At 42.5% G+C, this 21,602-nt stretch overlaps 2 protein-coding genes across 5 annotated transcripts; both read right to left on the bottom strand.

Moving 5' to 3' along the window:
• Positions 1 to 759: 759 nt before the first annotated feature.
• On the bottom strand, positions 760 to 17,529 carry LOC108674653 (retinol dehydrogenase 12-like). Of its 4 annotated transcripts, none has more exons than XM_047882559.1 (9): positions 17,414 to 17,529; positions 12,053 to 12,193; positions 11,308 to 11,645; positions 8,641 to 8,838; positions 8,268 to 8,453; positions 7,817 to 7,978; positions 4,453 to 4,575; positions 3,196 to 3,382; positions 760 to 1,225 (listed from the first exon to the last, which is right to left on the bottom strand). In XM_047882559.1, the coding sequence occupies exons 3-9, from the start codon at positions 11,438 to 11,440 to the stop codon at positions 1,126 to 1,128; spliced, it is 1,089 nt and encodes a 362-aa protein (XP_047738515.1). In that variant the 5' UTR covers positions 11,441 to 11,645; positions 12,053 to 12,193; positions 17,414 to 17,529; the 3' UTR covers positions 760 to 1,125. The 4 variants fall into 4 exon arrangements, with proteins under 4 accessions (XP_047738515.1, XP_047738513.1, XP_047738514.1 ...); XM_047882557.1 differs by lacking the exon at positions 17,414 to 17,529 and adding an exon at positions 13,551 to 13,572; XM_047882558.1 differs by lacking the exon at positions 17,414 to 17,529 and adding an exon at positions 12,307 to 12,726.
• Positions 17,530 to 18,081: 552 nt separating this feature from the next.
• Positions 18,082 to 21,597, bottom strand: LOC108674652 (retinol dehydrogenase 11-like; the record flags this gene model as incomplete). The annotated part of the gene is made up of 5 exons (XM_018162613.2): positions 18,082 to 18,497; positions 19,192 to 19,378; positions 20,071 to 20,193; positions 21,102 to 21,263; positions 21,450 to 21,597. Coding segments are annotated over 5 exons (720 nt in total), but the record flags the coding sequence as incomplete, so codon positions are not given.
• Between the last annotated feature and the right edge of the window lie 5 nt (positions 21,598 to 21,602).

The raw sequence follows: 21,602 nt of genomic DNA, 5'->3' as shown, positions 1-21,602 counted from the left end.
ACTCGCCGGCGCATGCTCTCTCGTTCAAACATTCAGTTCTCCCTGTCATTGCAACATATTATTTTATTGTAACATATTAGTGTCATTTTTTATATTAGTTACCTGTTAAAACCAAGCTCAGCTGATGCTACACACACTACTTAGCAGGACAACTGCAACTTTTTACCTCCGACTGACGAGATGTAGAGCTGCTTGTCACGCAACCTAACCTAGGAACGTTCAGAGGGATACTAAATGAACAGCAACACTGCAACAGAAGTCGTCTTCGTTTTATCATTGCTAACAACGCTATCTAAGCCTATCCCGAGTGTAATGTTAAATGGTAAGCTCAGGATCTCAACACAATTTCGCTCAAATTTTTCACTTTTCCTGCGTGGCTTACTTGATTTCCAAGATGCGCAGTGTTGGTCGCACTGTGTGACAGCAGTTCCCAAACAGAAAGCTCCTACTCTACCGCGAGCTGTTCACCAGTCACCACTCGATGGATTCCGTTTCCACATGCCTAGTGAAAACGCTTCTGTTAATCGTAATGACATAATCCGCATGATAATTGTAAACAGAAATGAATTCTAGCGACATTGTTTTGCTCACTATGTCAAACAGTCAATGCCAAACGGCATTGCTAACTAAATTGTCAATTGTTGTAATGAGCGAAATGTGTGATGTCGTTATGGTTTGAGTTTGAAAAGCCGGTGGTATTTCGCAGACACACAGTTTCAATAAACTAAGGACAAGAATTTTTACTAATTTTTCATGCATTTATTCAGAATGTACAAATCAATTCAAACTTCCTTGTGAAAAAAAATTAATTCATATCTAAAATACAGTATTCGACTTAATCGCCTGCAGTGTAAAATCAACAGCGACGTTTGACTCAATCGCGAAGGCGAGCTACATTCGTCGGTGGATTAACGTTAGCAATCGGCATGCTCCAGAAACAAGTTATTAAAAGAGCACAGACGTTCATAAACAATCTAGGGATATTGTCGGTCACTTGGCAAGCAAGACGTCGTTCCTTTACTTATCAAGTCACTCGTCCAGTCTCCTCGTCTCCTCCCTGCACGTCACTCGTCCAGCTCCTCATCTCCTCCCTGCACGTCACTCGTCCAGTCTCCTCCCTGCAAGTCACTCGTCCAGCTTGACGAGCTGGGCTGACAGCTTCCACAAGTCCTCGGCCAGTCGCTCGTCCTTGGAGGCGTCCGGCGCCCAGCCCACGGCGCAGTCGCTGTTGTAACCAAACGAGTCGAATTTGTAAGAAAATTACAGCTATAAAATACTGTTCTTTATGACATCTCATAGGAAATATTCAACCATATATTAGGAAAATATCTTGATTGGTTGGACAAAGGTTTGCGTTTGCTTGTTGGCGAACGTCAAATAGTAAAATGAATTATTCTCAGGATCACCGATTATAATCATCTTCTCTAATAAAAAGACTGATCAAGTCTTACTTTTAATTTAATAGCCTGTTCCAAACAGTGCATGAAATTTTACGCCAAGCATTAACTAATGAATAACATTTCGCTTCATTGAAACGATTCTGATAAAAAACTAATTTCATAGGCTAGCCGTAACAGAAGATATTTCAATTTTAATATTAAAAGAATTCTTTAGTGATATCATCCAGTAACGAATTTAGTTAACACGCGAGCAACAAACTTCCTTAAAAAATGTTATTCCGCCAACTCCAAGGTTTCTAAGAGTTTTGAGTGAATCAATACCAAGAAATACCCAACTTTATAGAAAAATAAAGTGATGTCCTATAGGAGAAGTCCCTCTTATTTCATGGACCTTGGCTTATCTTTACACGATGTAAAATGCCACGCGGACGACAAAAGAACCCGTCGCTCTGTTGGAGCGGCAGGGATGTCGCAATTGAAAACTCGAAATCGAGAGAAGCGAGGGTGAAAAGCGGAGTTCCGCAGGCTCAGTGCTTGGACCGATCCTCTTCCTCGTCCACATTTCAGATATTGACTCTGAACTCACACGCGCATCTACATCCTCATTTGCGGACGAAACACGAGTGCTGATGAAGATCACAGACGACCTAGACTGCGAGAGGTTACAGGAGGACCTATCGTCAGTCTACGATTGAGCCCTAGTGAACAATATGCAGTTCAACGGCACTAAGTTCGAAGTAATGAGATACAGAGTCCGCACAGAGATCGGGATGCCACATCGCTACTTGGCATCAGATGGCACAGAAATTGAGAAGCAACTAGTTCGAGATCTAGGAGTGTTGAAGAGTACTGAAGCCACGTTCGATTCCCATATCGAGGAAATAGTCGCGCGCAGCCGGCAACGGATGGGGTGGTTATGGCGGACATTTTGAACGAGAGATGCAGCACCAATGATTACACTCTTCAGAGCCCTCGTGCTCCCCAATCTTGAGTATTGCTGCAAGCTTTAGTCGCCACTCAAGGCGGGTGCGGTGCGGAAATTAGAGGCAGCGCAGCGGGCCTCCACTTACAGGATCAGCGGCATGAGGGAGCTGAACCTGAACTACTGGGGAAGGCTGCAACACCTGGGACTGTGCTCACTGGGGAGGAGAAGAGAAAGGTATATCATACTGAATGTACACTTGGAAAATGATAACCGGACTGGCTCCCAATTTTGAGAGTGATACCTCCAGAATAGTGCCTAGTTACAACGAAAGGAGGGAGAGACTGTGCAAGGTTCCCCCATTTAATAACCAAGCTGCGGCCTGTATACAGACTCTCCGTGAGGGATCACTGTCCGTTGTAGGACCGAGGCTCTTCAATGCCCTGCCAAAAGCGCTGAGAGGAGGGGAGTTCACCCTTGCGACATTCAAGAGACGACTGGACAATTGGTTTAGAAAGATCCCGGATTGTCCAGTAATGAGAACTACCATCAGCAAGCGACAAGCAACAGCATCTTGCATCAGCTAGCCCAAAGGGGCAAATAGACGGAACAAGTCCAACGTTCCATCCGGTACCCGAGGGCGGGGTGACCTGCCTAGCGACGACTGGGAGACGGAGATCAGGACGGAGACGTGACCGGAGACCAGGAAGTCCCGAACTCATCATAAGGTCATAAGGATAGTTGATCATGTACACGGTTAATGTGTATGGGGTTAAGTTTGATATCCAAGAGGTTTGATGCCACTTCAAATGCCTGAGCTTCACTGCAGAAGTAAAGAGATATTATAGTACAATCCAATGTAATCCTCACTACCTGAAGTACATCTCGCTGTGCTGCTCGGCTTCAGTAGCACAGTAGACGGTGGTCTGTGCGCCCTCCAGCGTCGTCTTGAGCATCAAACTAAAGACGTAGTCTCTAAGGAACGTCGAACGCAGCACGTGGCGCGTGCCTGAGCTGACCACGCAGCCGGGGTGTAGTGCGAACACCTGGATCTTCGTGCCTGCACAAAACCAGTGAAGATCGTTAAAAAATTAGACAGAAGAGAATGAGATTTAAATGAAATTTGGGGGATGACATCAAGATCATAATCATTTTCATGAATTCATAGAGCACGAGTCAGCCACGGCTGTAGGAATTTTAGGCCAACCAGCAAAGAAAAGCATTTTATACGCTCATCGTCATCATAACACGGCCATCGTCCTGCCAAATAATCTAGCTTATCGCCTAACAAAACAGGTTTTTAAACATATACTTATTGATTTAAAACCTTGCTAGATAGAAGCAGAACATTTGTTTCCTTTGATTAAACACAGCAATATCTAGAGGAAAACAGCTTCATCCGTGAGTGTCAAATTCTTTTTGTACTTTATTCTCGACACTATCGTATTTCTATTCAATGCAACAGCTTCATCTGTGTCCATTTCACTGATGATTTTGGTAAGGCTACGTCTATCCGATAATTAATAACACGTGAAGGCTCCAAGACTCGGTCGACGACATTGACATCGAAATATCTTTTCCAAGGCAAGCGGCAGACCATTTGCTTGGCAGTGACAACATCGTGCGGGAAACACCCAACAGATTTGTGACGAAACGTTCATACCTCCTCCACAATAAGCAAACTTTGTTATCGTAAAAAAAGCTATAATCATAGTCTGCGTAATCTCAGACATGGAATAAAACTCATCTGAGAAAAATCTTGACAGACTGTCCAGTCAGATTTGTCATTATACTTAAGAAATTTCATGTTAGAAGTTTTTGTCCTATCCCAGGTGGCAGATGCAACGGCTAATTATCTCCGCAATGACACGAAATGATCACATAGCAAGAAATGGGCCACATAGCCTACAAAAAACTATGTTGACGGAATGCGAAGCTTAATATTGAACAGGTAAAGGAGTTTCCGACGATATTGTACATCATCTGGAGGGAAATGGCAGCATCCATTATATTGTACAGCATCCGTTGCTTCAGGCAGCAAACGCACGATGAATAAATTTAAAAAAAATATTCTACCCTGAAAACATGTCCAGGTTACGTAGAATGGCCGCTGAAGAAGAAATTCCCGACCTCTGAGGAGGTGCGCGAGGCGTCTGGTGAAGAGGACGTTTGCGAGTTTGCTGTTGTTGTAGCTCTGCTGTGGGTCGTATGGCTTCTTCTTCAGGAACAAGTCATCCAAGTCGATCTTACCTCCTGTTGCATAAACACGCCAAGTTTTACCGAGATTACTGGTTTATATTATGGTTAAGTTGTTATGGTTAAGTTAAGTTTATATGAGATTAATCGGCAACGCCATACCCATGACGTGTTTCCTGAGAAAGGCTATATGTATCACTAAGTGCAGGAAGATTGTTTTAGCTCCGTCAAGCTCCGTTGTTAAGCTATTGTCTCGATAGTGCTACTTCGGCACTTTCTGCTGTGTTGTTAATATGCTGCAAATCCCGGAGATCTAGTCTGCAATGCATAAGAATTGTTGCCAATAATTATCTAGTGTATCCCAGTATACTCATTTCCCATTGGCATTTCAACTGTACAATAGGATTAACTTTGCCAAGTTAAATAATACTTAATTGTTGTTAGCAGGGTGCGGCAGAGAGGACGGACGGTTTTAAAAACGTCATAAAACAGTATATTTTTACTGAAAAACAACTTTATTGATGTAATTAGGTTCACAAAGAAATAGCATTTCAGGGCCCTTACTTTCAAAAAAAGTTAAGAGATCGTAAGTCCATCAGCCAATCATTGGCGGCCTTTCAAGCAAAATCCACCAATCATAGACAAAAAATAGAGCGTAAGTACTTACGTTAACTTAGCGAATTTTGAAAGTATGGCCCCAGACACTTAAGTGTGGAAAATAACATCAGGCATGTGGTGGCCAAAATCGTTGATGCAGTGCTGTAGGCGCACATGAAAGTTCGCGTAGACTCCCTCCAACACCGCACATATTGTTACTCTCTCCAACACCGCACATATTGTTACTCTCTCCAACACCGCACATATTGTTACTCTCTCCAACACCGCACCTATTGTTACTCTCTCCAACACCGCACATATTGTTAAGGTGCCTGTACACAGGGATAGTACTAGCCGCTAGTTCATCCGGCGCTTGAACTGTCCACGCTACTAGCCTCGTGTATAGGGGTTCAGCCGCTTCAGAGGCATGCATGCGCCGGCAAGTGCCCGAGACGCGGCCGAGAAAGACAACGATGTGTTGATATCTTGGCTGGAGAAGTGGCTAGTAGCGCTGACGCCGCTGAGGCAGCCATGGTGAGAGCATCTGTGCCGCTCCTGTGAAGTATCTTGGGTCACGTGAATCATGGCTTGTTTGAACGACAATGTTTCTAAGAGGAATCCAACAAAGTGGATTCCAGACGATATTCAATTATTCTTTAAAATATTCCAAAAATATGAATTAAAGTATAATGTTTGCCATGATGGTTACTCCAACAAAATGAAGAGAGAAACGAGTATTTGAAACGGAAAGAAGACCTTATTAGTCAGGGTTCAGTTGTTCCCGACGCTGTATTTTTAAGGGCTAGAATATAGAGTATAAAAACGACGTAAAGACTCGAGTTGTTGAAGGTGATCCCACTATCCATCTTCGCAGACCTTACTCGACGGCTTCTAACGACGCACTGGCGGGCGCGAACGAGAAGATAGCGGCACCTTCTACTCTCCTCGTGTGTACAGGCTTACTAGCCGGATAGTAACCAAGCGACCGACACTAGCCAGATTTACTAGCCGGCAGCACTATCCCTGTGTACAAGCACCTTTACTCTCTCCAACACCGCACATATTGTTACTCTCTCCAACACCGCACATATTGTTACTCTCTCCAACACCGCACATATTGTTACTCTCTCCAACACCGCTCAACACCTCACATTGTTTATGAGTGACGAAGCCCACTTCCACCTTAACAGAATGGTTAACCAGTAGCATTTCCATTATTGTTTAGCGCTAATGAGAATCCTCAACAGTTACACGAAAGACCGCTGCACAGCCCAAAAGTAACGGTTTGGTGTGCTGTATCGCAAACGTGCATCATAGGCCCTTACTTCTTTGAAGACATTACGGTAATGGTCGTGCTGTTACTGTGAACTCTGAGCGCTAAACAGAAATGAAGACCAACTTCTTTGTCCCTGAATTACGACGGCGTCGTGTTCCAACCCGACGTGTGTGGTTCCAGCAGGATGGGACGACCGCTCACACAGCCAGAGCATCAATGAAGTCATCCGCCCACTCTTTCCTGGTCGCCTTATTTCCAGGTTTGGCGATGTTCGTTGGCCTCCTCGGTCCCCAGAGTTATCCATATGCGATTTTTTCTTATGGGGACATCTCAAGGCTACAGTATACGAACACAAGCTCCGAACTCTGGACGAATTAAAAGACGCAATTCGCGTGGAAGTCGCGCATGTTGTGAAAGCGGTGTTGGAGGGAGTCTACGCGAACATTCAAGAACGCCTACAGCACTGTATCAACAATCTCGGCCACCACATGCCAGATATTATTTTTTACACTTGACTGTGTGAAATGCTATTTCTTTGTGAATCTGATTGCATCAATAAAGTTGTTTTTCAGTAAAAATATACAGTTTTATGACGTTTTTAAAACCGTCCGTCCTCTCTGCCGCACCCTGTATAACAACGACTGAAGTTGGCATAAATTGCAGATGCTTGCTTGGAAAAGCAGCATATGAAAGTTAAGCAGACATGTCCAAGATATTGGCGTTGTTATAATTTTTGTGGCGGACGGAATAGGTCTTGCTATACAATGGAATTATACAAGGTTCTATAAGTCGGCGACGGTTGAGAATGGTTTATTTACACATGACGGTCAATGAAGTATTGGCAGGCATATGAATGACTACACACAGTTTGAATTAGTTTGACATGTGATATGGACGCTTGCTGGTGATTTACTGACGGAAATGAGAAGAATGGACTATTGTTACTAACTACAAGTTACGGGACGATCCCGTATGTCACGGTCGGGCTTACGTTAATTTCCCCGACAATTTTAACACCAACTTTGGAGGTGGAAATAGCAATGTTTTGAATTAAATAGTGAAGTTACGGGAATATACTAACACAAAAAATGAGATTAAACACAGTTCGAAATGTTTCACGCACATCTCTCGCAAATTTTTAATTCCTGGCTCTTCTTTCCCCAATGTCCGCCTATAAATATACCAATACCACCTCTTGCGCCATGCTACACGAGTCAACCTATTAGTTCTCTATCAAGCACAATTCTTTGACAATACCGCTAAATAGTCATAGCCTTTCAATTTAATTCTAATTACGCTACCATTCGGAACTTCTAAAACAAGATGTCAGTCACAAATAAAGAAAATATTGCTAGAAAATCTGAAAACTTTGATGGCTCAGCCCAATCGGCCTCGCATGAGTACCCTACAAAGAACCAACCTCACCGAGACTAGCAATAGAGGACACGTTGATGATCCGGGTGGGCTCGCCGTGCTGCTTCATCTGCGGCAGGAGGAGGTTCGTGAGCAGGAAGTGGCCCAGGTGGTTCGTGCCCATCTGCATCTCGAAGCCCTCCTGCGTCTCCATGTACGGACACGAAACCACCCCTGTGACATTCAGTACATCATTACTCCTGCGGATGTTGAGGTTTACTAATCAATTGCATGTGGATGCGCAATTGGACATGAAGCCTGAAATACATGCACCATCCATACACCTCAATGTTGACGAGGATCTGCACTTCAATGTCATGACCAAAGAGATCGCCATCACAGTACCTGCGTTGTTGATGAGGATCTGTACTTCAATATATCTACAGAGATCGCCATCAACGCACCTGCGTTGTTGATGAGGATCTGTACTTCAATATATCTACAGAGATCGCCATCAACGCACCTGCGTTGTTGATGAGGATGTGGACTTTAATGTTATCCTTGACAAGTCCAGCAGCGAAGTCCCTGACGGACTGTAGGCTGGAAAGGTCCAGCAGGCGCACCTCCACCTTTCCTCCCTCACCCAGCAGGGACCGACGCGCCTCCTCAGCTTTGGGGAGGCTGCGACACGCCAAGATCACGTGAGCCCCTGGGGAGAAGCAAACGAGAGGCTCAGGATCTGAACCCCATAGCTTGGGGAGGCATACGCGCATGACGACCCAACGGCAGAGTGATGAAGTGCATTCCGGCGCCCATGTCATAATTTGCCAATAGAAGTTATTCGTCGATTGACTATCTTACTTAATGACTTGGCAAGACCATTTAACGAATCTCACCCCTCCTGAGCAAGTCTCGCGCGGTCTCCCTGCCGATGCCGACGTTGGCGCCCGTTATGACGACCGTCTGGCCCGTGAGGCGAGTTGTGGACGTGCACAAGCCCTCTGCGAGGTAGCGGCGCACTGCCACCGCCCAAAAGGCGCTCCAGAAGACGCTCGTGATCCGCGCGCTACCCGACAGGTACTGCCACAGCAGCGCTGTAACAGCACAGCCCGGGGTATTCAATAAATGATGAAATTAGTCACGATATTCAAGGGTATCCGAGGAGCAATCGAAAAGTTCGGAGTCCATTGCAAAGTTTTTTTTATGCAATTACCCATTAGCGCCCATGATCCCCAATTGGGGATCGTTTGATTTTGTGGATACTATTCCTGAACTATTGATCAGGAACATGTTCTTCTTCAATAAAGTATACATATAGGTTATAGACATCAACTGAGATCAGTTAAGAGTGTATCCTTTTATCTGAAAAATGGAATATATGAAATTTTCTGAGAGAAGTGACCTTGATCGTGATCTGACAGAGATATCAATTTTTGACATGTACATTTTTCCCTTTATAAGCATTTCTGATTCATAATACCATAGTAGGTGGTAGAATAGTCTATGTTCTTCTGAAAATGCTAAGATAAGTCTCAATTATACTGTTAGTAATGCTGTAAATATGTAATTTATGCCGATCCCCATTTGGGGATCATGGGCAGTAAGAATATCGTAAAGTCAAGGAAAATGTATTTTACCACATACTGATGTATTACCAAAATTTTTCATAAAGTAACATAAGTTAGCAACATTATCATTCACTTAGTAAAGTAAATTGAAGGAATGATGCAAAATAAATCATTTCATCACATGTTTTTGGTTTGGAAATGTATCTGAACAGACAGAACCGGTAGCTTGAGCTGAAGCAAAACCATCATTTCAATGACAATTCAACATTGAGAACTCGTTTAGGCCAAAAATTGTTCAAGATAGCTCCTATAATTGAAATGATAAACCAGCTCTTCATGATATTTGGTATATTTTCCAAAAATCTGACCATTGATGAGCAAATGGTTCAATATTATGGACACCATTTCCTGAAGCAGTTCATCAAAGAGAAGCCTTTTCGGTTTGGTTTCAAAAACATGGTGCTAAGCTGTTCAACTACAGGATATTGTTTTGATTTTGATCTTTATGAAGGCACGAAAGAAGACTCATTGCCTGTCAATGGACTAGGAGTATCAGTTATCTTATACAAATTTGCAAAAGCTAGTAATCCATCGGATAATGTATTCTTTTTTGACAATTTTTTCACGAGTTTCGATCAATTGAAGTTACTAACTGAACAAAATGTGTCCGCTTCTGGGAGAGTGAGGCTCAATCGTACCAACAAGTGTCCTCTCGCTTCTGAACAAAGAGTAAAAGCCTTGAAAAAGCAATAAAGGGGCTTTATTGACTACAGCTAAGACATTAGCCATAACATCTTTGCTGTTGTATGAAATACAACAACGATGTCAAGATGTTGTCAAATCACCAAGGTGTAGAGCCGACTGAAGAAGTGAAGAGATGGAGCAAGCAGAAGAAGGACCAGGTCTCATTAGATTGATTAGAACAACCAAAGTGCATCGCCGATAACAACAAGTACATGGGTGGTGTGGATAAAATGGATTGGCTTATCAATAAATACAGGTACAAAGTTCGTGGAAAGAAATGGTATTTTTCACTTTTCACAAACTTTCTTGACATGACAGTCATAAATCCACTCATTCTGTTTTTCATGGCAAACGGACAAATGCCCTTGCTGGAATTCAAGAGGAGAGTAGTAAGGGTATATATGCAAGTATCATCTTTGTCAGATCCTAAGAAGTCAGGCCGCCCATCATTCAGTAAGCAATCAAAGTGGTGAGTGATAGACGACTTAGGAAGAAGTAATTCAGGGCATGTTCTGCAGCGATCAGATGATGAAAGACAACGGAATTGCGTCGTTTGCAAAATAAATGTCCAAAAGGCATCGTTGGGATACACGTTGAAAGCTTCCCTGAATGGCATCAGTGAAATTACTCTCATTTTGAGGGTAATTATTACTTTCATATATTGGGTTTGAAAGGAGCAGTGTTTCTTCATGTAATCTCATTAATTTTGTGGTGACAAACATAGGAATGTGCATTTAGCATTAAAAAGAAGCACTAATAACACATACTCCTTCATAAGTTTGCAAATAATACTAAGAACGGCGACAAAAAATATTCGGAATTTTTTTATTACCCTTTTGCCCATGATCCCCATTTGGGACTTTTTCTTTAAACTACTGCTACTCTCATTATATCCTCTAAAATTGTGCAGTAAATGTTTTGTATGAAATATTTACACCATATGAAGGTGTTTAGATAGAAATTTCACAAATCAAAAATTTGGGCGTTAATGGGTTAAAGATAGGGCTCATTTGGACAATGTTCTTTATACTGACAACATTACGGTCTTATTAATGCCCATGCCCTATGCACGCAATATACTTAATGCATGCGAGGAATCCCGAGTTCAATTCGCATCACAAATAACATTGACAACCTATGAAGAACGAGAGATTCTTTAAAGCAAAATACGAGGAGAAATATTATAACTCAAAAAATGTGAAGAGAGAAAATTGTGACGTAAAATAGACAAAGAGCAAAGAGGAAACGAACCGGCGGAGAATAGCACGGTGAGGTTGTAGAGCTCCTCACTGAAGAAGAGACCCCAGCTCTTCGTGAAGAAGGCCCAGCACAGCCAGTTGGGGTAAAACATCCTTTGGACAATCGCAATCGCGTTCTGTTCCATCGAGACGATTTATAAATGGCTTTTAATTATTGTCGACTGTTTCATGCTTTACGTCATTCTCGTGTTAAAAAAGAGCTAATCTTAAACCTCCACAAGGCCATATACTTTGCGATTCTTCAGGCAACGCGTACTTGGAGTTTGTTTTACGACACGACCTGACCCCATGCTGAAGCATCACCCTCAACAGCTACCAATCGCCTCATACCTGAGACACCAAGAAATGAACTGAGCTTCCTAAGGCTCGAACCCAAGTTTAGCTTGTCTCATCTCGGCGGTTAAACCACTAAGCTGCAATGGTATACAGTTTGAGTTATGAAACAATTTGTACAGTTATTTAAATTTATGTTGTTCCAATTCAAAAACTTCTCAGCTATACCAGCGCCGAAAATGTCCTGGATAAGATTTAGAGCAAATTTCGAAAATTACTGATCTACGGAAAGATTCTTTTAACCCCATTATTAGCACATGACGTTTTTAGCCGAACATTAAATCGGTGTGTGATTCATTAAACATGTGCTCATCTTTTCATGCTTCTTCCTAAAACACGAGTGATGCTCCCACCTTGCGTGCTAATTATTCAACGTTTGTAACTTGACAAGTTTGTACGTATACCCCCATGAGGAAGGTGGCTTGAGGCGTCGTGGAGCGTTAGTTCAGACTTTTAAGCCTGCTTGTTGTTTGCTGAGGTTTTAATCCGCAATGATTGTCACGGCAGGCTGGATTTAGTCGTTGGGTGCCTTCAATGCTTGATAACTGGAACGAAACATTTTAATTTTCTTGCGCTTGTGAGTTGGGATAAAGATTCTCTGTGTTAGTTCACCTTAAAAAGGTAAGAACAAAGAACCCTCTTCTAACAGAAAGCTTACCCCCAAATGAGGACCCAATGATTTTATACTTATTTTCTCTCGGCTACCAAATCCCTGTCACACTATCTCTATGACGGGTGTAGTTTCAGAGCTGAGGGTTTCGGAACCTGTTAGTTAGGTAATGTTAAGTCGTCATAAAGATTTCTGCTCTGCCTCGCTGACACTCGTGTCGTCGATTCGTCTGCATTCACGAGCAACTTTCGTGCTTGATCACTTGTACTTCTACTGCAATTTTTAAATAGAAATCGAGCATAATCTATTTTATTTCGTGTACAAACTATTTTAACAAAGAGAGTTAATGATCTATTTTGAACGAGACTATTTTACTTTCGCCTTAAATTGATAGCGTAGGAAAGGAATAGGGAAGCCCTGTAACCGGCGCGTCTGCTCCGGACGAGCGAGTGTAGGCAAGGTCAGGAAATATAATAGAACTGGTCAGCCTGTCCACGCGGAAATATTACGTGTATCATATCGGCATTAGAGCTGCAATTGTTAGTTCTTAACAGACCAGTTGGCGGCGACAATTGATGTACACGAACAGCGTGCTCGTAGTATTTAATTCAACTGTTAGTTTGAAAGGCCGACTATAGTGACGTATTCAAGTAGAATAAATGTGCGTTAAAATTGAATTCAATTATCAGTTTAATGGGTCTAGTCAGAAGACCCTCCTAAAGAGCGTGTATACTGTATTGGGTGAAACTATTAGTCGATGCACGTAGTGAGGAAAATGACGTAGGTTGCGCTAACGTGAAGTGAACAGGAGGTTAGTGGCAGGTTAGGTCTGCTGCTGGTGAGGTCTGTTCGTGTAGCAGGTAAAAGGCTAGGGAGCTTCCAATCTCTCAACGAACAAGCTTTCCTCGACACATAGCACGTGATCGTTCTTCAATTAGCTTATTTCTAAACCAAGAATTTTCTTCAATGAATAAACAGTTGAAAGTAAATATAATTAGCGATTAATAAATTAAAACAAAACACAACAAACCTAACAACCTATCCTAACCTAACATACCTAACCCTAACCGTGCGTTTCAATCACTTTGAATTCGTTTCACAAGTTCAATAATCGAGTCCGAATATCAAGGCATTCCTGAAATAGAACAAAATTAACGCTTGAAATGCCTATCTAGAGAATATGAATATCTAATAAACAAATCAGCAGGCACAAATAATAAATACAACAAGATAAGAATCTTTCTAAAATTGAACGATCACAAATATAATAACAGAGCTTTGGATTAACGTACCTACACGGCACGAACACTAGACTCAATGATGGACAAAACGCAAAACTGCTGGAGGTCACGGCTAGGGTGATTGAAAACTGAAAATGAAGAATCATAATACCTAATACATTGCTACTTAAAATTTATATATAATACATCAATAAATCTATTTCCTCTACAAGGTCTGTTGCAGGTATAAGGTCTGTAGCAGGTATAAGGTCTGTTGCAGGTATATGGTCTGTAGCAGGTATAAGGTCTGTAGCAGGTATAAAGTCTGTAGCAGGTATAAGGTCTGTAGCAGATAAGGTCTGTAGCAGGTATAAAGTCTGTAGCAGGTATAAAGTCTGAAGCAGGTATAAGGTCTGTAGCAGGTATAAAGTCTGTTGCAGGTATATGGTCTGTAGCAGGTATAAAGTCTGTAGCAGGTATAAAGTCTGTAGCAGGTCTAAGGTCTGTAGCAGGTATAAGGTCTGTTGCAGGTATATAGTCTGTTGCAGGTATATGGTTTGTAGCAGGTATAAAGTCTGTAGCAGGTATAAAGTCTGTAGCAGGTCTAAGGTCTGTAGCAGGTACAAGGTCTGTAGCAGGTACAAGGTCTGTAGCAGGTACAAGGTCTGTAGCAGGTATAAGGTCTGTAGCAGGTATAATGTCTGTAGCAGGTGAGGTCTGTAGCAGGTGAGGTCTGTAGCAGGTGAGGTCTGTAGTCTGTAGCAGGTATGCTCTGTAGCAGGTAAGGCCTGTGGCAGGTAAGGTCTGTAGCAAGTAAGGTCTGTAGCAGGTATAAGGTCTGTAGCAGGTATATGGTCTGTAGCAGGTATAAGGTCTGTAGCAGGTATGTCTGTTGCAAGTATAAGGTGTGTTGCAGGTAAAAGGTCTGTAGCAGGTAAAAGGTCTGTAGCAGGTAAAAGGTCTGTAGCAGGTAAAAGGTCTGTAGCAGGTAAAAGGTCTGTAGCAGGTAAAAGGTCTGTAGTCAGGTATGTCTGTTGCAGGTAAAAGGTGTGTTGCAGGTAAAAGGTCTGTAGCAGGTAAAAGATCTGTAGCAGGTAAAAAGGTCTGTAGCAGGTAAAAGATCTGTAGCAGGTAAAAAGGTCTGTAGCAGGTAAAATGTCTGTAGCAGGTAAAATGTCTGTAGCAGGTAAAAGGTCTGTAGCAGGTAAAAGGTCTGTAGCAGGTAAAAGGTCTGTAGCAGGTAAAAGATCTGTAGCAGGTAATCCAGGTATGTCTGTTGCAGGTAAAAGGCCTGTAGCAGGTAAGGTCTACAACAGGTAAGGTCTATGTGTTCCTCAGTTTCGGGGAGAATAGTACCTAATATATTACTCACAGCTCACAAATTTCAAAGGTCTCAACAGACAAGGCTCTCAATGGGTGGGGCGCCTTAACGACAGTTTCCATTCAGTTGAGCAGAGAGGCTTTGTGCAAATTTCAAATCTTTGTGAGCAATGTTTCTAATAAAAAAATTATGAATAACTGAACATATGGTTCTTACGAATAAATGAACATATGGTTCTTATCTTCCTTTGTCCATCTCTGGGTACTCAACTATGGCGTTTAATGATAGATAGAAGAGCAACAGTTTGAGCAGTCGTTCAACGAAACGCAGCGCATAACTCACGCCAGTTGGATCCACACACAACTGACGCCGTGCACCATCCTTCTCTCTGCCGGCCGTCCATTTGCTTAAATAATTGGTCATGATTTGTTGTTTTTATTTAAGAACTGAGATTCTTAAGAACTGAGATTCTTAAGAACTGAGATTCTTAAGAACTGAGATAGCTTTATTGTTTAAGAACTGAGATTGCTCATACACGGCGCTAGTATTCGCTCCCAGTATTCGCGGCGAGTCCAGTTTTGCCGGCTGAGCGCCTATACACGAGGAGGTAGGGTATTTGGTTAACAGTTTACAGTCCGGAGGCACCAGTGCGGCGTTGGAAGCTGTCGAGTGATGTCTGGGTAATATGGAACGTAAAGGCCGGTCCACACGCTCAGTTTTACACAACGATTTGTCTGCGCAGTTCTAATCGTTGCAGATAAAACGTTGCGTGTGGACGGGAAAACTGCGCAGTTCCATCGAAATCTGAGCTCCAGAGCATAGATTCCGATGAACTGCGCAGACAAGTCGGAACGTGTGGACGGTGCACAGTTTCTCGATTCGATTTATGCCCAGTTGCAACTCGTCTGGCGACATTGGCGGACCTTCAGTAATGTTCTCGGGAATTTATTGCTCTTCTATACGAAAATTTTTCTTGCATTTGGCGAGTAAAATTCAAGGACTATAGTAACAGACAAAAAAAGTGGAGACATACGAGGGCTTAGTAGAAAAATTCAAAGAAATCGATGAAAGCGCAAACAGAGAAACAGCTGTAAAATGAGTTGAGGAGCATTTGCCGTAAATAATTGGGAATGAATAAAAAACTCGATTCCATCTGGACATGGAAAGAAGACATCTTCAAGCCATCTCTCTTGTATTTTGATTCCTCGCATTCCCTAAATGATCCAATCTCTGTTTTTACAAGGCACAATGCCAAAATTGATCAAAGTACTGCCTTCTCCATGGCACGTCTCGGACAAATATACGGCCGGACTCGCGGCCGGTCTCCCCAAATTCAGTGAGCATGGAATATCTCCCAGAGTAATGAACGTAGCTCGATAAAACTTGGTACATGTATTCATTAGGACTTAACGGTGATGTTTAGCACGTGACAATTATTTTCGATTTTGCCTTCGTTTGCGAGTTATAAGGCTTTATCTAATGTAAAAAATTGTCACGAGCTAAACATCGCCGTTGGGAGATTAGGTTTCGATATTCAAAGTTTCGTTCACATCTGTACAGTAGTTAAGAAGAAATGTCATGCTCACTGCAAATTTCGGCACGTATCGTCATATAACTCACCAATGAAGGTGAAATTCTAAAAATGTTCACGAGCTAAACATCACCGTTAAGTCCTAATGAATACGTGTACCATGTTTTATCGAGCTACGTTCATTACTTTGAGAGATATTCCATGTTCATCGAATTTGGGGAGACCGGTCGTAAAATTTGTCCGAGACGTCTCCATGGCGAGATCGCGCAAAACTGAGCAAACTACTCAGATAAGTCGGCACCGTGTGGACGCTCTAAAAATTGCAACGATTTCATTCCGACTTGAAACTGCGCAGACAAATCGTTGTGAAAACTGAGCGTGTGGACCGGCCTTTAACGACAATGACGGTTTTAGAGAAAGCAGTTGGTGGCGTAGCCTAGTTGCCACTTGCCACTCTTGCTGAGGAGGTGAAAAACTTTGTAGATCAGCGTTGAGTGTGGGTGAGAGAACTAATAAGGTCTTGTTTAACTGTCAAACACTACTTTCTCAATTAATTTTTTTGTAGTAATATTTATCGTGCCCTACATTCCAAATCCAAAGTACATCGTACTTTAGGCATATCTGTAAGAAAAGTTCAATGTCGTCTTTACACCTCGTGACGTTCTTAGAGCCGTCGTCGTTGGGACTGACACAGTTCATAATATTAGACTAGGATAAAGAGCGTCCCAATCGGGATACTGAGCGACACCGCAGCCCGACTAGCTAAGTAAACCGAACATAACTTGAACTGCTTCGGGAGCCAATGCATCAGCTACTCGCATCCGAAGAATAAATCATCACAATATTCGGATTTCGGAATGCGAGTACTCGCGCCGAATACTCGGAGCAAATACTGGCCCGTCACCCGTGTATAAGCAAGCACCTTACCTAATTACTTACCAAATACCGTACTCGACTTAGTCGTTAAATCATGAGGCTGACAAGAATGAACTCGGCGGCGTATGATCTCTTGGTAAATGGCAAGTTATCGAACATTCAGTTCTTCCTAACTTTCATTGTAGTAGTCATTTTTATGTCAGTTACCTGTTGAAACCAAGCTCAGCTGATGCTACACACACACACTACTTAGCTCGACAACTGCAAATTTTTCACTTGTGACAGACGTGATGAAGAGCTAGCTCAAGCTGCATGTCTCACAACCTAACCTTGTAACGTTCAGAGTGATACTAAATGAACAGGAACCTGCGTCCTGCGACCCTGCGTCCTGCAACTCTGCAACATTCGTTGTCTTCGTTTTATCATTGCTAGGAACACTAGCAAATCCTATCCTGGGTGTAATATTAAATGGTAAGCTCATAATTCTAACACAATTTCACTAAAAAATTTTCAATTTTCTTGCGTATCTTATTTTATTTCCTAGATCATGATGCGCAGTGTTGGTCGCACTGTGTGACAGCAGTTCCCAGGCAGAAAGCCCCTACTCTACCGCGAGCGGTTCACCACTTGACTGATTCAGTTTCCACATGCCTAGTGAGAACGCTTCGGCTAATCATAATGATATAATCCTCATGATAATTGGTCAACAGAAATGAATTTTTGCGATAGTATTTTGCGCACTCGATGTCAAACATTCAGCGCCACGCGGCGTTGCTGGCTGAATTGTTAATTATTGTAAGTAGCAAAATGAGTGATGGTTTGAGTTTGAAAAGCTGGTGGCATTTCGCAGACACATAGTTTCAGTAAACCAGGAAGGACGGAAATATTTACTAATTTTTATGCATTTATTTAGAATGTACAAATCATTTCAAACTTCCTTGTGAGAAAACATTAATTTATATCAAAATACAGTATTCGACTTCATCGCCTGCAGTGTAAAATCAACAGCGACGTTTGACACAAGCGCGAAAGCCGTTGTTCCGTTTGACACAAGTGCCTCCGTCAGTGGATTAACGTTGGCAATTGGCACGCTCCAGAAACTAGTTATCCAAAGAGCATGGACGTTCATAAACAATTTGGGGCTATTGTCGGTCACTCGGTAAGCAAGACGTCGTTCCTTCACTTCTCAAGTCACTCGTCCAGCTTGACGAGCTGGGCTGACAGCTTCCACAAGTCCTCGGCCAGTCGCTCGTCCTTGGAGGCGTCCGGCGCCCAGCCCACGGCACAGTCGCTGTTGTAACCAAACGAGTCGAATTTGTAAGAAAATTACAGCTATAAAATACGTTTCTACGACATATTTCGTAGGAAACATTCTGCCATATATTAGAAAAATATCTTGATTGGTTGGACAAACGTTTGTGTTTGCTTGTTGGCGAACGTCAAATAGTAAAACAAATTTTTTTTTCCAGGATCACCGATCATCTTCTCCAATGAAAATATTAATTAAGTCTTACTTTTAATTTAACAGCCTGTTCCAAACTGTGCATAAAATTTGACGTCAGCCTTAGCTTATGAATAATATTTCGCTTTATTGAAATTCTTCTGGTAAAATACCAATTTCATAGGCTTGCCGTAACAGAAAATATTTCAAATAAAATATCAAATGAATTCTTTCTTGAAATCATCCAGTAACGAATTTAGTTAACTCGCGGGTGACAAAATTTCTTTAAAAATGTCATTCAGCTGACTAAAGTTTCTGAGAATTTAGAGTGGATCAATACCAGTAATACCAAGCACAAATACTATAGTCTAAAGAAATATCTAGTGGTTTCCTAGAGCAGAGGTCCCTCTTATTTCATGGACCGTGATGGAAAATGCCAAGGGTAAGACAAAGGAACGCGTCGCTTTGTTGGAGCGCCAGGGTTAGTTCATCATGTTGAAATAAAGAGATATTTACTGGTGTAATCCAATGTCATCATCACTACCTGAAGTACATCTCGCTGTGCTGCTGGGCTTCAGTAGCACAGTAGACGGTAGTCTGTGCGCCCTCCAGCGTCGTCTTGAGCGCCAAACTAATGACGTAGTCTTTAAAGAACGTCGAAGACATCACGTGGCGCGTGGCTGAGCTGACCACGCTGCCGGGGTGTAGAGCGAACACCTGGATCTTCGTGCCTGCACAAAACCAATGAAGATCATGCAAGAAATGAGAGAAAAGGGAATGAGATTCAAATGAAATTTAGGGGATGAGATTAAGATCGTATTCATCTTCTTGAGTTCAAAGAGCACGCGTCAGCCACGGTTGTAGGGCGTTTTTGGCCAACCAGCAAAGAGTAGTGGTAGTATAATGGTTTGCTAGCGCTTCAGCTATGAAGCTATTTCGCACCGGAGGTCAAAAGATGACATCGCCAGTAAGGTGGAAAGTCTCAATAATTCAAATCTCAAATCAATCATCACCCATAACGAGCGGAAAATCTCAATTGTCCAGCCCGCTGCAGTTGGCTCGAAAGAAGCAGCGTCAGCATCTCAAAGAGAGACGAAGTGACAAGAAGGGACAGGTGAAAAACAACAGAAACTGAGACACTCGAACAAGAGGTTGCTTACACAAGATTGATATTGTACAGCATCCGTTGCTTAAGGCAGCATACGCATGGTGAAACATAAAAATGGATTATATTGATTTTTGTCACTTTGACAAACTATTGATCGAAATGAATTAATTTCATTGATATAACAATAAAATATGAAGTTGTAGAAACAATTATAAAGAACTTTTAGGTGAATGAATGAATAAATTTTAAGAAACATTTGGTGCAGAAAACATGTCCAGGTTACATAAAATGGCCGCTGAAGAAGAAAGTCCCGACCTCTGAGGAGGTGCGCGAGGCGTCTGGTGAAGAGGACGTTTGCGAGTTTGCTGTTGCTGTAGCTCTGCAGGGCGTCGTATGGCTTCTTCTTTTGGAACAAGTCATCCAAGTCGATCTTACCCCCTGTTACAAAAATGCGTCAAGTTTTACTGAGCTTCGTTGTGTCAGGTCGAGATATTATCGAGACTTTCGAGTCATTGGTTTTCTCACTCCCTTTGTGAGCTGACGGTAACGCCATATGACGTGTTTCTTGAAAAATGCTTTAAAGATCACTAAGTGCGGGAAGTTAGTTCAGTTCCGTCAAGCTCCGGTGTTGTGTTAAGCTATTGTCTCGATAGTGCTACTTCGGCACGTTCTGCCGGGTTGATAATGTGATGCAAATCCCGGAGATCTAGTCTGCAATGCATAAGCACTGTTGCTAATAATTTTCTCAGTATATCCCGGTATACTTATTTCCCATTGGCATTTCAACTGTACAATAGGATTAACTTTGCCCATCAAGTTGATTAATACAAAATTGCAGTTAGTATAACAACGAATGAAGTCGGCACAAATTGCCGGTGTTTGCATGGATAAGTAGCATATGACAGTTGAACAGACATGTCCAAGGAATTGGCGCTGCTATAATTTTACATCAACTTTGGAGGCGGAAACAGCAATGTTTTAGCTAAAATATTGAAGTTACGGAATATACTAACACAAAAACAGACTACACTCAGTTTGAAAGGTTTCACGCACATCTTTTGCAAATTTCTAATTCCTGGCTCTGCTTTTCCCAATACCACCTCTTACGCCGTGCTACACGAGTCAACCTATTAAGTTCATCACCAAGCACTTTTCTTTGATAATACCGCTAAATAATTATAGCCTTTTAATTTAATTCTAGTTACGCCACCATTCGAAATTTCTAGGGCAGAATGTCAGTCACAAATAATAAAAATATTGCTAGAAAATCTCTGATGGCTCTCCAAACTCTGATGGCTCAGTCCAAGCTAGCCTCGCACGAGTACCTTCCAAAGAACCAACCTCACCGAGACAAGCGGTAGACGACACGTTGATGATCCTGGCGGGCTCGCCGTGCTGCTTCATCTGCGGCAGGAGGAGGTTCGTGAGCAGGAAGTGGCCCAGGTGGTTTGTGCCCATCTGCATCTCGAAGCCCTCCTGCGTCTCCATGTACGGACACATAAACACCCCTGTGACATTCAACATATAATTACTGCATTCATTGTTCATGCCATCACAACATTATTGCAGCCAACACTCATACCAGTTAACATACGTAGACTCCCTAAGCTATATGCACGTCTATAGCCAATCAACGCGCCAATGTTATCGCTGAGACTATGTCCTTAAATATCATGACTAAAGTGATCAACAACCTGCGTTGTTGATGAGGATGTGGACTTTGATGTTATCCTTGACAAGTCCAGCAGCGAAGTCCCTGACGGACTGTAGGCTGGAAAGGTCCAGCAGGCGCACCTCCACCTTTCCTCCCTCACCCAGCAGGGACCGACGCGCCTCCTCAGCTTTGG

Source organism: Hyalella azteca, unplaced genomic scaffold, assembly GCF_000764305.2.
Source record: "Hyalella azteca isolate HAZT.00-mixed unplaced genomic scaffold, Hazt_2.0.2 contig10726, whole genome shotgun sequence".
Taxonomy (NCBI): Eukaryota; Metazoa; Arthropoda; class Malacostraca; order Amphipoda; family Hyalellidae; genus Hyalella; species Hyalella azteca.
Note: the sequence above shows the minus strand (reverse complement) of the source record. Positions and strands in the feature narration are given on the sequence as shown.

What these genes read in the sequence shown, in the direction of transcription:
- LOC108674653 (XM_047882559.1), bottom strand. Translation starts at nt 11,440, where the DNA reads ATGGAACAGAACGCGATTGCGATTGTCCAAAGGATGTTTTACCCCAAC. An exon ending in GCGAGACTTGCTCAGGAGGG is followed by an intron (nt 8,454 to 8,640) that starts GTGAGATTCGTT and finishes GCTTCTCCCCAG; the next exon opens with GGGCTCACGTGATCTTGGCG. An exon ending in CATCCTCATCAACAACGCAG is followed by an intron (nt 7,979 to 8,267) that starts GTGCGTTGATGG and finishes TGAATGTCACAG; the next exon opens with GGGTGGTTTCGTGTCCGTAC.